The sequence below is a fragment of the Cnephaeus nilssonii genome, assembly GCF_951640355.1.
Source record: "Cnephaeus nilssonii genome assembly, chromosome: 3".
Lineage (NCBI taxonomy): Eukaryota > Metazoa > Chordata > Mammalia > Chiroptera > Vespertilionidae > Cnephaeus > Cnephaeus nilssonii.
In genome coordinates, this window is record NC_137074.1 from 44802459 (window position 1) to 44817850 (window position 15392).

The window sequence follows — 15392 nt, forward strand, 5'->3', positions numbered from 1 at the left end:
AAGACAAGAAGAGATGTAGCCCCAGAGGACAGAGGATGCTTACTCTGGGGATGTTGGCTAGGGAAGAGGAGGTGATGTTTGAGTTGGCTGGAGCAATCGGGTCCCCTAGGTAGAAAATAAGGGGGAAGGATGTTCTGGGTTAAGAACTGGATAAACGCAAAGACACAGAACTGTTCATCAGCCCTGTAGTTTGGTATGACTGGGGCATTGGGGGTAGGGTGAGATTCAAACAGTGACAGATCAATCAAATTGTCATTGCATGTCGACATTCCTTTAGGAGAAAGGAATATGAAGTTAGATGGCAGATCTAAAATTACAATGTATTTAAAAAGAACAAATGTTCTTTTAAAAGAATTAACCTTAAAGACCCGATTACCTCTCTGAACCACAGGTAATTTGAGTTCAAAGAGTTAACAATCTGAAGCCCCTCATTGATCCCAGACCCAGAAAAGTTGCTAGGTGACTTTGCAAAAGAGAAACAAATAGAACACCCTTTTTTCAATGGAGAAGAAAATTAATGGGAAAAGAGAGGTTTAGGGACTTAACATCTGCAGTGTTTTTCTTTCCTTTCTTCTTCTTCCCTTTTTTTTTTTGTATTCTTAACTGCATTAACACTTATAAGTAGTAAAAATAATTACAGTGATAAGGTTTTGAGACTTGCAGAGGAAAACTTACAAGGAATGTATAGTAGGAAGGATCAACTAACTCAAACTATAGCTGAGGAATAAGAAATGTTGAAGAGCATAAAAACAATTAGAATTTCAAGTCCTGGGTTCAGAACCAAAGGCTCCTTTTAAAAAAATAAAATTGTGGTATCCTGTAAGAGCCATTTGGTGCTATTGGTATTCTGATTCATGCCACCAGCTGCCTCTGATTTCAGTCAGAAATTCAGAAATTTATAGAAAACTGTAAAACGAGGACAGGTTTTCAGTTTTCTAAATTGAGGTTTTAACTGGCCAACTTCTGAGGGTTTAAGAAACCACAGAGCTGAGCTGTGGGAAGCTGGTTTCTTTTCCGGTCAGAACAAATAAACACACAAACACACATCTAACTCACAAAGTGTTGGGAGAGGTAAACCAATGTTCTTTGCAGAGGAGGAAAACAAGAAACTGAGCTGTGGGCAGCAGGAGGAAAGTCTCATTCGCCAGCAGGCAGCACCCTGCGCTGGCAGAGGAGGAATCGGAGCCTCAGCAGCCCTGGGCAGGATTTGCACAGTCTCCCGTTTCAAGTTGCATGTCTCCGGAGTCCCAGGAAGGCGCCCATTCCAGTCTCCCTCTCAGAGCTCCAAGGATTGATAAGAAACCCTTTGTACCACCCACAGGACACAAAGGTGAGTCAGCCCAGAGACAAGGTCAGACCCTGCAGGGCTACTTGACACCTGGTCCCTGAAGGGACTCCCTTGCTCCATTCCTACCCTGGCACTCACCTCATTTTCCTGCCTTGGGTGCTCCTGGCTGCCTGGCCTTGGTCCCCCCGGCCTGAGTTGTCTGTGAGCTCGTCCCCGATGTGGTGTCAGCGATGCCTTATCTTTGTTCTGAGGTCCCTGTGTGTCTCTGGAATTGGCTGGCATTCTCCATTCAGGTCACGCCTTCCCCTGCCTGCAACAGATCCCCTCTCCCCCTCTTCCCCTCTCTCCCTCTGCCTTTTCCTCTCTCTCTCTCTCTCTCTCTCTCTCACTGTCTCTCTCCCCCCCTCCCTCTTACACACACTCAGAGGAACCTGACAGAACAGAATCTGTCTTCCTGAAGCGATCTGCTCCTCCAGTTCCCTTCTTTATCCTGCATGGCTGGCTCCAGTCCCTGAGAGAAAATAACTGAAATAAGTGAGTGGCTCAAATAGGTATTTGTGTCACCGTGTGTGTGTGTGTGTGTGTGTGTGTGTGTGTGTGTGTGTGTGTGTGTGAGAGAGAGAGAGAGAGAGAGAGAGAGAGAGAGAGAGAGAGAGAGAGGTGGGGGGGAGAGAGAGAGGGAGACTGTGTGTGAGTCTGTGTGAGTGTAGAGGGTGGAGGGGGACAAAGTCTAATTTCTCTTCAGTCTCCCTTGCCAGATGGCTATAGTTTTCTGCTCTTTTTCAGGACATTGGCAAAAGGACACCAACTAAACAGAAATAACCAACCAAGAAGGCAATTCTAACATCCACACTGGGAAAGAAAACAGATCCCTGGTCCCCAGGTCTGTGGGCAAACAGCACAGGTTTTCCTGTGAGCAGAGCCGCTGGCCGGGAATGTTTGGGAGCAGAGGCCCTGCAGTTGGCTCGATGTTCCCACTGAAACACAAAATTTGTGTTGTTTACCAACTCAGAGGGTGTAGAGGTCTAACACAGCCAGAGAGGATGGTCCACAGTCAGAAAGCCCTGCACCCCAGTGTAGGAAGAGCCAGGCCTGTATGCAGGTTTGTGGAGAAATCAGCACCAGATCTAAGCTGAGCTGAATAATAAGAGAGGTAACTCCCTTCACAACAATGACAACCAAATGGGCATAAAACCGAGATTTTTACTGAGAACCTTTTCTGCATTAGGCAGAGAGATGCACAAATGTCATCTTAGTTACTCCCACCAACTTGTGAGGGTCATACCATTATACTCATTTTACCAATGAGAAAACTGAGGCTCAGAGAGGCTGCATGACTTGCCAAGATTGCCAGCCCTTTGTTACTTCTTACTGCTACTACCACTAATAGTGACGTGTCAGGCCCTGTTCTAATAATGTGTTAATTCCCTCCAATCATCTTTGTACCTCAGCTAGGTAGGTAGTAATAGTGTCACCATTTTACAGGTGTTGACACTGCCCAGAGAGGTTAAGCAACTTACCCAAGGTCACACAGCTAGAAAGCAATGAGGAAAAAAATCTGAGCTCTAACTTATTATATTGTACTGCTTCTCAGTAATGTATTATAATGCATATGACAATACAAGTACACACAACATTCACAGAGAAACTCAATTTGAACTATTTTGAAAACAGTGCTAGACTCCAAACTTCTATCTAAGCCAGCTGTGCACTTTAGGCCCAATACGTAACATCTTTAAGTCTGTTTCCTTACCTAGAAAATGGGGTTGTTGCTATGAAACTTAAGTGGGATTATACTTACGGAGGGCTTTTTTAGCTAGCCAGTGGTGTACCTGAGAAAGGGCTACCACCATTTCTAACCAGGGGGGCACATGCATGCACTCCCAACTTTGTTTTGGCACATTCTAGGCAATGATGGCTTGAATCTCACTGAAATTCTCCTTGCTCCATTTTCTCTCTAGTTTCTCTATTTTAACACTTTCAAATGCCAGCTTTGCCAAGTCCGGCCTTATTAAGAGGCTGTGGTTAATAATGTAGGTGCAAGTACATGGGATGAGAGACTAGGCTTGTCCTCAGTCACTGTTTCAACGAAGTGTTGCTTTGTGTTTCAAGGCATAATAGAAACAACCCCTTAAAAGTCCCATTAAGAAGACTCACAGGGTCCTTGGACATCAAATAACTCTCACAAAACATTTAAATGATTTAAGTGTAAATGAAGCAGAAACACATGGACTACATTTCTCTTGGAATACACAAGGGTTTTAAAACTGAAGGAGAAAGAATTTGGCACAAGGCACACTGTGCTGTGCAGAGGGTCCTGCCCGTTAAAGACATTCCCTCCATTCATGCTGCAGCTGAGCCGGCCCTCTCCTAATTTAGGTACACACAGGGAAATGCAGTCATTTGTCCTGGGCGTGAAGGGGAGAGCTTGGGAGGGAAAGCCATAGCTTCTCCTCGTAAAGTGTCATAGAACAATTGAGCCTCCTGGAATGGTTTCCTGGCCATGATTTTTCAAGGCTGCCAGTGTTCAATGGGAGGCATTTGAAGTAAGTTCTAAGCCGAAGTTCTGCCAATATGCAGCAGATCTGATGTGTACCTCCCTGGGAGTGAGCCAAGGCTCGGATGAAGTCTGCATGAAAACAAGAATGTGTGGCTCAGGAGTGATCTGGGTGGGCTTCAGGGAAGCTTCCCATTGGGTTGGACTACATTGGTGATATTGTCCTGTGTTTTCAATAAAAACTCCCTGTGGTGTCATGAATAGATGGGGGAGTGGGAGCAATGGAAGGAAGTGGTCTGGAAGTAGTCTCAATATGGGTAGGCTAACTTGTATGTGACCTTGGGCAGGTCACCTAGGTTGTTGACTAGGGGAGGGGGAGGGAGGCATCAGTTTGCTCCACTGTGAAATCAGGGAGTTGGACTCTGCTGAGATCATGAACACATATGCATGTGGGCTGGAGGACTATGGGATGCTATTGCAGCTAAGAATATCTAAGAAACTGATAAATAGCCCCAAAGATCACAGCTAAGGATTAAAATTTGGGTTATTCAACACATTGACTTACAGAAGGTCAAGTGGATTGCTAATGACCTATAAAGCGAGTCAAAGAGTCCAAAGTGGTCCTCTAATCTCGACACTGGCTTTATCTGTTGCCATAATAGCATCCCATTAATCAGGGTTCAGAACAATAATTTTTAAGAAGCTTCAATTAGCTTTTTTTTTTTAAGTTTCACTAAAAAGTTTAAAATATGCATACAAGGAACTAATAGTGTGTTATTTAGGATCATGGAAGTATAGAATGGCAGATGTGGACTCAATACCCCCAGGTTATAGTCAGGGTAAAGGAGCAGAAAACTACTACAAAGAGGGTGAGTGGCACAGCATTCCTACCACTAGAAAGGACTTAGTTTACATGTTCTACTGAAGTATTTATTATATGCAACTCCTGAGGATGGAACCTTCTGGAATTCCATGAATGTGTTAGAAAATGTAAGGAATTTGGGCAATGGGTTTTTGTTGGCAAAGTCTTAAATCCAAGCTTCTTAAGAATATCTAAGAAACTGATAAATAGCCCCAAAGATCACAGCTTAGAATTAAAATTTGGGTTATTCAACAAAATGACTTATAGTATGCTGAAAGCCATCATTTCAGAGCCTACCAGACTATCAGAATCATCTGGGGAATTAAAAAAAAAAACAACCCAATACATTATTACATGTAATATTCCTATCTTTTTACAGATGACGACACAGGTTCAGAGAGACTAAGTGTGTCAGCAAGAGGACAACCAATATTTACAGCCCAGGCCTCCTGAACCCAAATTCAGGACACTTTCCCCTCATCTGAGAACTCCTGATCCTGCCTGTGGACTTTGAACACCCATGAGCCTTGTGGTCACGTAACAGGAAGAATTCAGGGAAGGAAAAATAGTTTCTACTAAATAAATAAACTGTTAAGCTCTTTTATAGGCTGAATTGTGTCCTCCAAAATGCATGTGTTGAAGCAAGCCCTAACCCCCAGTATCTCAGAACATGACTATTTAGAAATAGGGTCTTTAAAGAGGTGATTAAGTTAAAATGGGGTGTTAAGGTGGGACCAAATCTAATGTAATTGGTATCCTTATAAGATTAGGACAGACAGAAAAACAAACAAACAAACAAAAACATGTGAGGAGACAGCAAAAAGGTGGCCTTCTGTGAGCCAAGAAAAGATGGCTCAATAGAACACCTTAATCTTGAACTTCTTTAAAACATCTGCTAACACCTTGATCTTGAACTTCTAGTCTCCAAAACTGTGATAAAATAAATTTCTGCTGTTTGAGCTGCCCAATCTGCAGTATTTTGTTATGGCATCTTTAGCAAACTAATACAGGTTCTCTTACAGAAGGTTCCCCTAAAGCATGAAAGACATACTACCAGTGGTGTCAAGCTGGTTGCAGGTGCCAAACACATGGAATTAATCAACACTGGGTCAGTTAAAATTCTGTTTGGTAGGTAAAAAGAGAAACCTTGACTAATGCTGAAATATAGAGAATTTATTTTCTTTATATAGTAAAAAGTGAGGAGGTAGGTAGTTCTGGAGCAGCTACTCAGCATTGTTTTCTTTCTTTGTGCTCTGCCAGCTGTAGGAATTGGGCTTTTATTGTCATGCTTGTTACCTCATGGTTACAAAATGGCTGCAGTGACTCTAGATGTCATATCACTATCTAAGCAGAAAAAAAGAATGAAGAGGAAAAGGTAGCATTGGGGGACTTTTCTTAATGTCTCACAGGCCAGAGCTGGTTCCTACAGCCACCACTAACTTCGCGGGTTTTTCAGCTTATACAAAGGAAGCAGGCATTAAAGAGGATAGGGGTTGGAAGTGGGGATTGTATGAGTAGACTCTCAATGTCTGTCACCATCATATGCCAAAAAGAGTCCTGCCTTTTAAGTTTCTCCTTCACTCCTTATATTATAAAAAATAAAGTCTCAAGGTGGTATCATTATACCATGAATGCTATTTTCCCTTTTAACAAGGAAAGGCAGGTCTCAGGTTCAGAGTCTTGAGGATGCAATGGTATTTTGCTAGAATTTAACAATTTTTTATTCATTATCTTTATTTTTATATTTATGGCAGAACCATGTTTCCAAATATATGGATTCTAGTTAAAAAATAAATCTAGAGTTGATTTAAATAAAAGTTTTTTAAAAATAATAATTAGTTGGTATCTATGCATCTGAAAAAAAATTGTAAAGGTAAATGGCTACATGTTGGGAACATGAGTCTAGAGGGTGGAGTCACAGTGGAAGAGGACTGGCCTGTGAGTCAAGATGCCAGGAATGGAGGCCACATTTTGCCCAAACCCAATGTGAAGCCTTGAGCTTTCTGTCTGTCCTCCTGGGTTTGGAGTTTCTCATTTCAATGGTAATGTTGGACTAGGTATTTTGATTTATCTTTTGAAAGCACATTCCTACTCAAACACTTCATGGCATCTCTGTTTCAGTGTGTAGAACAATATCTGTCACACTACTATTGAGATGGGATTAAAATTTATAAGATCTCAAAGTAGTTTTAAAAAGAGGGTGACCATGGGAGCATGCTGGAAGAGGTTAATCTGGGTGAAGATTTTTTTTAATTAAAGAGGGTGATCTCTAAGATAAAACAGAAAAAGCTACACCCAAGAAGAATGCTTCTCTGTTATGACTCATTTTATTTAAAAAATAGCCAGTAAAGGCCATATATTATCATCTCTATTTTACATACTTGATTAATAATACTGCGATGAGGTAATTTAGTTCCAGAGGTGATATATGCATTGCCCAGGGTTGCATAGAAATTAGATGGTGGGGCTGAGACAATGAACTCAGATTTCCATACTCCCCTGCTCTTTTATATAAAGTTGCAGGCCACTCTATTTGAGACTAAGTGTTTTAAAAAGAAACTTACTTTTTAAGACACTTGTCTGGCCAACACAGCTTGGCTCCCTACCACAGAGTATTGTCAGATAAAGAGGTATGCTGAGGTGTTTTGACCTCTGCTGGGGAACAAATTCTTCATGCATTCTCAGCTGCCATTAGGCTTGTGGATTATAGAACCTCCTTTGGTCTCTATAAGAGGAGATACCTCACTCCTTTTCCCATCTCTCAGCCTAAATTGATTCCTATCCTCTTCCTTACTCTTCTCCAAGCCAGAATCTAAGTTTACCAGTGGGCAGTGAAAATGAGTCAACCACACATCAACTTCTGCTTTCTGCCTTATTTCATTCAGTGAGAAACAACTTGGAAGTGGCTTCTTTAAGACAATTCTGGCTCTCTTTGACCGTCTTTCTCATGCACCTGGACAAAGGGTGGGAGGAGAGGAGATTAAGATTTATACTAGCAGGAGGTGGGGATGTTCCACTTAAACGTCTGACCAAAGGCAGCCTTGTCATTTAACCAAGCTCTACTGAAGAGCTTGATTCTGTGAACCTGGTACTAGCCTAGCTGGTAACACAGGGTATCTGGTTTCCTGTTTGGTTGTTTCTCCTCATGGTAATTGTGGGGGAAGATGATGTATAAGAGGGAATCTTGGGGTCCTTAAGACCTTGAGACATACACCATTTGTTATGGGCTGAATTGTGCCTCCCTACCCCCATTCATATGATGAAGTCCTAAACCCTAGTATTTCAGATTATGACTATATTTGGATATAGGGTCTTTAAAAGGGGACTCTTATAGTGGTCCCTAATACAATATGACTGGTGTCTGCATAGGAGGAGGAGATTAGGACACAGATAATACAGAGGGATGACCATGTGAGGACACTTCAAGAAAGCAGCCATCTGTGAGCCCAGGAGAGAGGTCTCAAGAAAAACCAAATCTATCAACACCTTTATCTTAGACTTTTAGCCTCCAGAACGGTGAGAAAATAATTCCTGCAATTTAAACGACTTAGTGTATAGTATTTTGTTATGGACACCCTAAGAAATTAATACACCATACACACCTCTGTTGGATTTGCTCACCTAAATCCATTTTATGTCAATATAGCTATCCACTCCTATTTGGTCTCCTCTCTCCCAGAGGTTACTCAGATGCAAAGGCCACATAGATTAAGTAGATCTTAGTCAACCATGGACAGGGTTGACTAAGCCATAAGAAGCAAATGGAGAACTGGAGTAAGACAGTGTGGAGGACAGGACTCAGATCATAAAGAAGTCAGGTTCTCACTTCCCTAACTCCCTATGGCTGTTTCATGACCACTAATTTTCCATCCTCCTTCCAAGTTCCCCTACTCTTCTATCACTCTGGCATACCTTACTCATCTCTGTTAATGACCTTCCAACCTCTTGGTCCTATCTTTCATTCCCTTCATTAAAAGTTTAGGCACAGGGCACTATTGCTTACCTTTCCTTTCCAATTCCTCCTGACACCTTGAGTAATGTCATTCCTTGACCTCCTCATCTTCAATGATGACATCTTCCATTTCACCTTAGCCATATACTATACCCACAGCCACATCCATCTGTGAAATTTTTAAAAGATAAATCTTTATTGTTCAGATTATTACAGTTGTTTCTCTTCCCCCCCATAGCTCTCAACCACCCAATTCTCCCCCTGCCCTCTCCCCCCCGCCACTGTCCTCGTCCATAGGTGTAAGATTTTTGTCCAGTCTCTTCCCACACCCCCACACGCCATTCCCCCGAGAATTGTCAGTCCACTCCCTTTCTATGCCCCTGATTCTATTATGTTCACCAGTTTATTCTGTTCATCAGATTTTTTATTCACTTGATTTTTAGATTCACTTGTTGATAGATATGTAGTTGTTGTCATTTTGTTGTTCATAATTTTTATCTTTACCTTTTTCTTCTTCTTCCTCTTCTTAAAGAATAACCTTCAGCATTTCATATAATACTGGTTTGGCGGTGATGAACTCCTTTAGCTTTTTCTTATCTGTGAAGCTCTTTTTCTGACCTTCAATTCTAAATGATAGCTTTGCTGGGTAGAGTAATCTTGGTTGTAGGTTCTTGCTATTCATTACTTTGAATATTTCTTGCCACTCCCATCTGGCCTGCATAGTTTCTGTTGAGAAATCAGCTGACAGTCGTATGGGTGCTCCCTTGTAGGTAACTAACTGTTTTTCTCTTGCTGCTTTTAATATTCTCTCTTTGTCTTTTGCCCTTGGCATTTTAATTATGATGTGTCTTGGTGTGGTCCTCTTTGGATTCCTTTTGTTTGGGGTTCTCTGTGCTTCCTGGACTTGTAAGTCTATTTCTTTCACCAGGTAGGGGAGGTTTTCTGACATTATTTCTTCAGATAGGTTTTCAATATCTTGATCTCTCTCTTCTTCTGGCACCCCTTTAATTCAGATGTTGGTATGTTGAAGTTGTCCTAGAGGCTTCTTGCACTATCTTTTTTTTTTTTTTTGCATTTTAATTTCTTTATTGATTAAGGTATTACATATTTGTCCTCATCCCCCCATTACCTTCCCAATCCCGCCCCCCCACTCATGCCCTCACCTCCCTGTTGTCTGTGTCCACTGGTTAGGCATATATACGTGCATACAAGTCCTTTGGTTGATCTCTCCCCTTTACCTCCACCCTCCCCTACCTTCCTTCTGAGGTTTGGCAGTCTGATAGATGCTTCCCTGTCTCTGGATCTGTTTTTGTTCATCAGTTTATGTTGTTCATTATTTTCCAAAGATGAGTGAGATCACGTGATATTTATCTTTCTCTGACTGACTTATTTCACTTAGCATAATGCTCTCCAGTTCCATCCACGTTGTTGCAAATGGTAGGAATTCCTTCTTTTTTAGCACAGCATAGTATTTCATTGTGTAGATGTACCACAGTTTTTTAATCCACTCATCTGCTGATAAACACTTAAGCTGTTTCCAAATCTTAGCTATGGTAAATTGTGCTGCTATGAACAAAGGGGTGCATATATCCTTTCTGATTGATGTTTCTAGCTTCTTGGGATATATTCCTAGAAGTGGGATCACTGGGTCAAATGGGAGTTCCATTTTTAGTTTTTTGAGGAAACTCCATACTGTTTCCTTTGCTGTGCAAAAGCTTTTTATTTTGATGTAGTCCCATTTGTTTATTTTCTCTTTAGTTTCCATTGCCCTAGGAGCAGTATCAGTGAAGAAGTTCCTTTGGCAAAAGTCTGAGATTTTGCTGCTTGTGGATTCCTCTACTATTTTTATGGTTTCCCGTCTTATGTTTAAGTCTTTATCCATTTTGAGTTTATTTTTGTGTATGGTACAAGTTGCTGATCTAGTTTCATTTTTTTTTGTATGTATCTGTCCAATTTTCCCAAAACCATTTATTGAAGAGACTATCTTGACTCCATTGTATGTTCATGCCTCCTTTGTGGAATATTAATTGGGCATAGTGGTTTGGGTCGATTTCTGGGTTCTCTATTCTATTCCATTGATCTATATGTCTGTACTTGTGCCAGTACCAGGCTGTTTTGAGATCAGTGGCTTTGTAATACAGCTTGATAGCTGGTATTGAGAACCCACCTACTTTGTTCTTCTTTCTCAGGATTGCTGCAGCTATTTGGGGTCTTTTTTTATTCCCAACTAGAAGCCAGGTGCACGAGATTCGTGCATGGCGGGGGATTGTCCTTCAGCCCAGCCTGTACCCTTTCCAATCTGGGACTCCTGGAGGGATGTCCGACTGCCCGTTTAGGCCCGATCCCAGTAGGATCGGGTCTAAACGGGCAGTCGGACATCCCTCTCACAATCCAGGACTGCTGGCTCCCAACTGCTTGCCTGCCTGCCTTCCTGATTGCCCCTAACCGCTTCTGCCTGCCAGCCTGATCACCCCCTAACCACTCCGCTGCCAGCCTGGTTGATGCTTAACTGCTCCCCTGCCAGTCTGTTTGCCCCCAACTTCCCTCCTCTGCCAGCCTGGTCACCCCTAACTGCCCTCTCCTGCAGGGTTGATCACCTCCAACTGCCCTCCCTTGCGAGCCTGGTCCCTCTCAACTGCCCTCCCTTGCAGGCCTGGTCCCTCACAACTGCCCTCCCTTGCAGGCCAGGTGCCTCCCAACTGCCCTCTCCTGCTGGCCATCTTGTAGTGGCCATCTTGTGTCCACATGGGAGCAGGATCTTTGACCACATGGGGGCAGCTATATTGTGTGTTGCAGTGATGATCAATCTGTATATTACTCTTTTATTAGATAGGATAGAGGCCTGGTATAGGGGTGAGGGCCAGCTGGTTTGCCCTGAAGGGTGTCCCGGATCAGGGTGGGGTTCCCTTGGGGTGTGGGGTGGCCTGAGCGAGGGGCCTGTGGTGGTTTGCAGGCTAGCCACGCCCCCTGGCAACCAAGCAGAGGCCCTGGTATCTGGAATTTATTTTCCTTCTACAATTGAAACTTTGTAGCCTGGAGCAGAGCCAAGCCTGCTGCTCCCTCCGGGTGGCAGCCATTTCTGTGGCAGTTAATTCACCTTCTACAATTGAAACTTTGTAGCCTTAAGCGGGTGAGCCCTGGTAGGGTGTGCAGAAAGCTTTGCTTCCCCTGTTGCCGCCAGCAACCCTGGCCTGCTTTCTCAAGCTCCATTCTGCCGCCATTTGTTTGAATTTGTTTACCTTCTACAATTGAAACTTTGTAGCTTGAGTGGAGGTTTAGGCCTGCAACGGCTATAGAAAGCTTGGCTTGCTCTGTTACCTGGGAAACCTTGCTCTCTGTGGCTGTAGCCATCTTGGATGGGGTTAATTTGCATACTCGCCCTGATTGGCTGGTGGGCGTGGCTTGGCTGGTGGGCTTGGGTTATGTAGTGGAGTGATGGTTAATTTGCATATTACCATTTTATTAGAGAGGATGAATTTTTGGAGAGTTCATTCTAGGTCTGTGAAATATGCTGTTGGTATTTTAATGGGGATTGCATTGAATCTATAGATTGTTTTGGGTAGTATGGACATTTTGATGATGTTGATTCTACCAATCCATGAACACGGTATGTTCTTCCATCTGTTTGTCTTCTTCTATCTCTTTTTTCAGTGTCCTGTAGTTTTCCGCATATAGGTCTTTTACCTCCTTAGTTAAGTTTATTCCTAGGTATCTTAATTTTTTTGGGTGCGATGGTAAATGGGATTGCTTTTTTAGTCTATCTTTCTGTAAGTTCATTATTGGTGTATAGAAATGCCATAGATTTCTTGGCGTTAATTTTGTATCTGGATACTTTGCCAATTTCATTTATTAAGTCTAATATTTTTTTGATGGAGTCTTTAAGTTTTTCTATGTACAGTATCATGTCATCTGCAAATAAGTACAGTTTTACTTCTTCTTTTCCAATTTGGATGCCTTTTATTTCTTCTTCTTGTCTAATTGCAACAGTTAGTACTTCCAGTACTATGTCAAACAGGAGTGGTGAGAGTGGGCATCCCTGTCTTGTTCCTGTTCTTAGGGCAAATGGTTTTAGTTTTTGTCCATTGAGTGTGATGTTGGCTGTTGGTTTATCATATATGGCTTTTATGATGTTGAGGTATGATCCTTCTATTCCCACCTTGCTGAGAGTTTTTATCAAGAAAGGGTGTTGGATTTTACCAAATGCTTTTTCTGCATCAATTGATATGACTATGTGATTTTTCTCCCTCAATTTGTTTATTTGATATATCACGTTTATTGATTTGTGGATATTGTACCATCCTTGCATCCCCAGGATAAATCCTGCTTGGTCATGGTGTATGATCTTTCTGATGTACTGTTGGATCCGATTTGCTAGAATTTTGTTGAGAATTTTGGCATCTATGTTCATGAGGGATATTAGTCTGTAATTCTCTTTCATTGTGTTGTCTTTATCTGGTTTTGGTATTAGGGTGATGCTGGCTTCATAGAATGAGCTTGGAAGTGTTCCTTCCTCTTGAATTTTTTGAAATAGTCTGAGGAGGATAGGTTTTAGTTCTTCCTTGAATGTTTGGTGTAACTCTCCTGTGAAGCCATCTGGCCCTGGGCTTTTGTTTGCTGGAAGCTTTTTGATGACTGCTTCAATTTCTTCCATAGTTATCAGCCTATTGAGATTTTTAGAAGGTTGAGTTTCTAAAAATGATTGAGTTTGGAAGGTTGTATTGTTCTAAAAATGTGTCCATTTCCTCCAGGTTGTCTAGTTTGTTGGAATAGAGTTGTTCATAGTATTTTTTAACAATCCTTAGTATTTCTGTGGGGTCTGTTGTTATTTCGCCTCTATCATTTCTGATTTCATTTATTTGGGTCCTCTCTCTTTGCTTTTTGGTGAGCCTGGCTAGAGGTACATCAATCTTGTTTATCCTTTTAAAGAACCAGCTCTTGGTTTCATTGATCTTTTTTATTTATTTATTTTTGTCTATATGTCATTTATTTCTGCTCTGATCTTTATTATTTCCTTCCTTCTGCTCACTCTGGGCTTTTCTTGTTTCTCTCTTTCTAATTCTTTGAGTTGTAGAATTAGATGATTTACTACCATTTTTTCTTATTTTTTGAGGTAGGCCTGTAGAGCTATAAACTTCCCCCTCAGGACTGCTTTCATTGTGTCCCATAGGTTTTAGATTGTTGTGTTTTTATTGTCATTAGTTTCCAGGATGTTTTTAATTTCTTCTTTGATCTCATTGGTAACCCAATCTATATTTAATAACATGCTATTCAGCTTCCAAGTGTTTGAGTGTTTTGGATTGTTTTTATTGTAGTTTATTTCTAATATTATGCCATTGTTGTCTGAGAAGATGCTTGGTATTATTTCAATCTTCTTGAATTTGGGAAGACTTTGCTTATGACCCAATATGTGGTCTATTTTTGAAAATGTCCCATGTGCACTTGAGAAGAACGTATATTCCGCGGCTTTGGGGTGACATGTTCTGAAGATGTCAATTAAGTCCATCTGATTTAGTGAGTCATTTAGGATTGCTGTTTCTTTGCTGATTTTTTTGTTTAGAGGATTTATCCAGTGATGTCAGTGGTGTATTAAAGTCCCCTACTATTATTGTATTGTTGTCGATCTCTCCCTTGATATCTTCTAGGAGTTTTTTTATGTATTGGGTACATACATGTTTATCAGGATTATATACTCTTGTTGTATTGATCTCTTTAGTATTATGAAGTAGCCTTCCTTATCTCTTGTTATAGCCTTCACTTTGAGGTTTATTTTGTCAGATACAAGTATTGCTACTCCAGCTTTTTTTTTTTTTTTTCATTTCCATTTGCCTATAAGATATTTTTCCATCCCTTCACTTTCAGTGTGTGTGAGTCCCTTGTTCTGAGGTGGGTCTCTTGTAGATAGCATATATGGGTCATGTTTTTTATCCATTCAGCCACTCAATGTCTTTTGATTGGATCATTTAGTCTGTTTACGTTTAAAGTTATTATTGAAAGGTACTTGTAGCCATTTTTATTTTTTGAGCCTGTGTTCCTTCTTATATTTTTTATTTCTTCTTTTTACAGCATTCCCTTTAGCATTTCTTGCATTGCTGGCTTGGTAGTGATAAGCTCCCTTAGCCTTTTTTTTTTTTTTTTTTTTGTCTGCGAAGCTCCTGATTTCCCCTTCAATTTTGATTGATAGTCTTGCTGGATAGAGTATTCTTGGATTCAGTCCCTTGCTTTGCATCACTTTGTATATCTCCTTCCATTCCCTTCTAGCTTGATGTGTTTCTGTTGAGAAATCATTTGCTAATCTGATGGGGGATCCTTTGTAGGTTGCTCTCTGTCTCTCTCTTGCAGCCTTTAAGATTCTCTATTTTTCATTAACATTTGCCATTGTAATTATGGCATGTCTTGGTGTGGGTCTTTTGGGATCCATCTTGCTTGGGACTCTCTGTACTTGTGTAACTTTTTTCTTCCCCATATCAAGGAAGTTTTCTGTCATTATTTTTTCAAATAAAATTTCTAATCCTTGCTGATCTTCTTGTCCTTCTGGCAGCCCTATTATATATATGTTATTTCATTTTGCATTGTCTCAAAGCTCCCTTAGGCTCTCCTCCTGCTTTTTAATTTTTTCTCTAGTTGTTGTTCAGATTGGGCTTGTTTCTCTACTTTATCTTCTAATTCACTAATTCTGTCCTCTGCTTCTTCTAGTCTACTGTTGAAGCCTTCCATGGTGTTTTTTATTGTAGCTATATAGTTTTTCATTTCTTCCTGATTTTTGCATAGGTTGTTGATTTTCTCGTCCATCCGG

The 15392-nt window shown here is 41.2% G+C and overlaps 1 protein-coding gene across 2 annotated transcripts in view; it reads right to left on the reverse strand.

Moving 5' to 3' along the window:
• Positions 1 to 1604, reverse strand: part of MASP1 (MBL associated serine protease 1) — a gene marked incomplete at both ends in the record, with an annotated part of 58605 nt that extends 57001 nt beyond the window's left edge. For both annotated transcript variants that reach the window (XM_079763324.1, XM_079763323.1), the window contains one exon: positions 1427 to 1604. In XM_079763324.1, coding sequence (XP_079619450.1) covers positions 1427 to 1431 — 5 coding nt within the window. The remainder of the gene's footprint in view (positions 1 to 1426) is intronic.
• Between the last annotated feature and the right edge of the window lie 13788 nt (positions 1605 to 15392).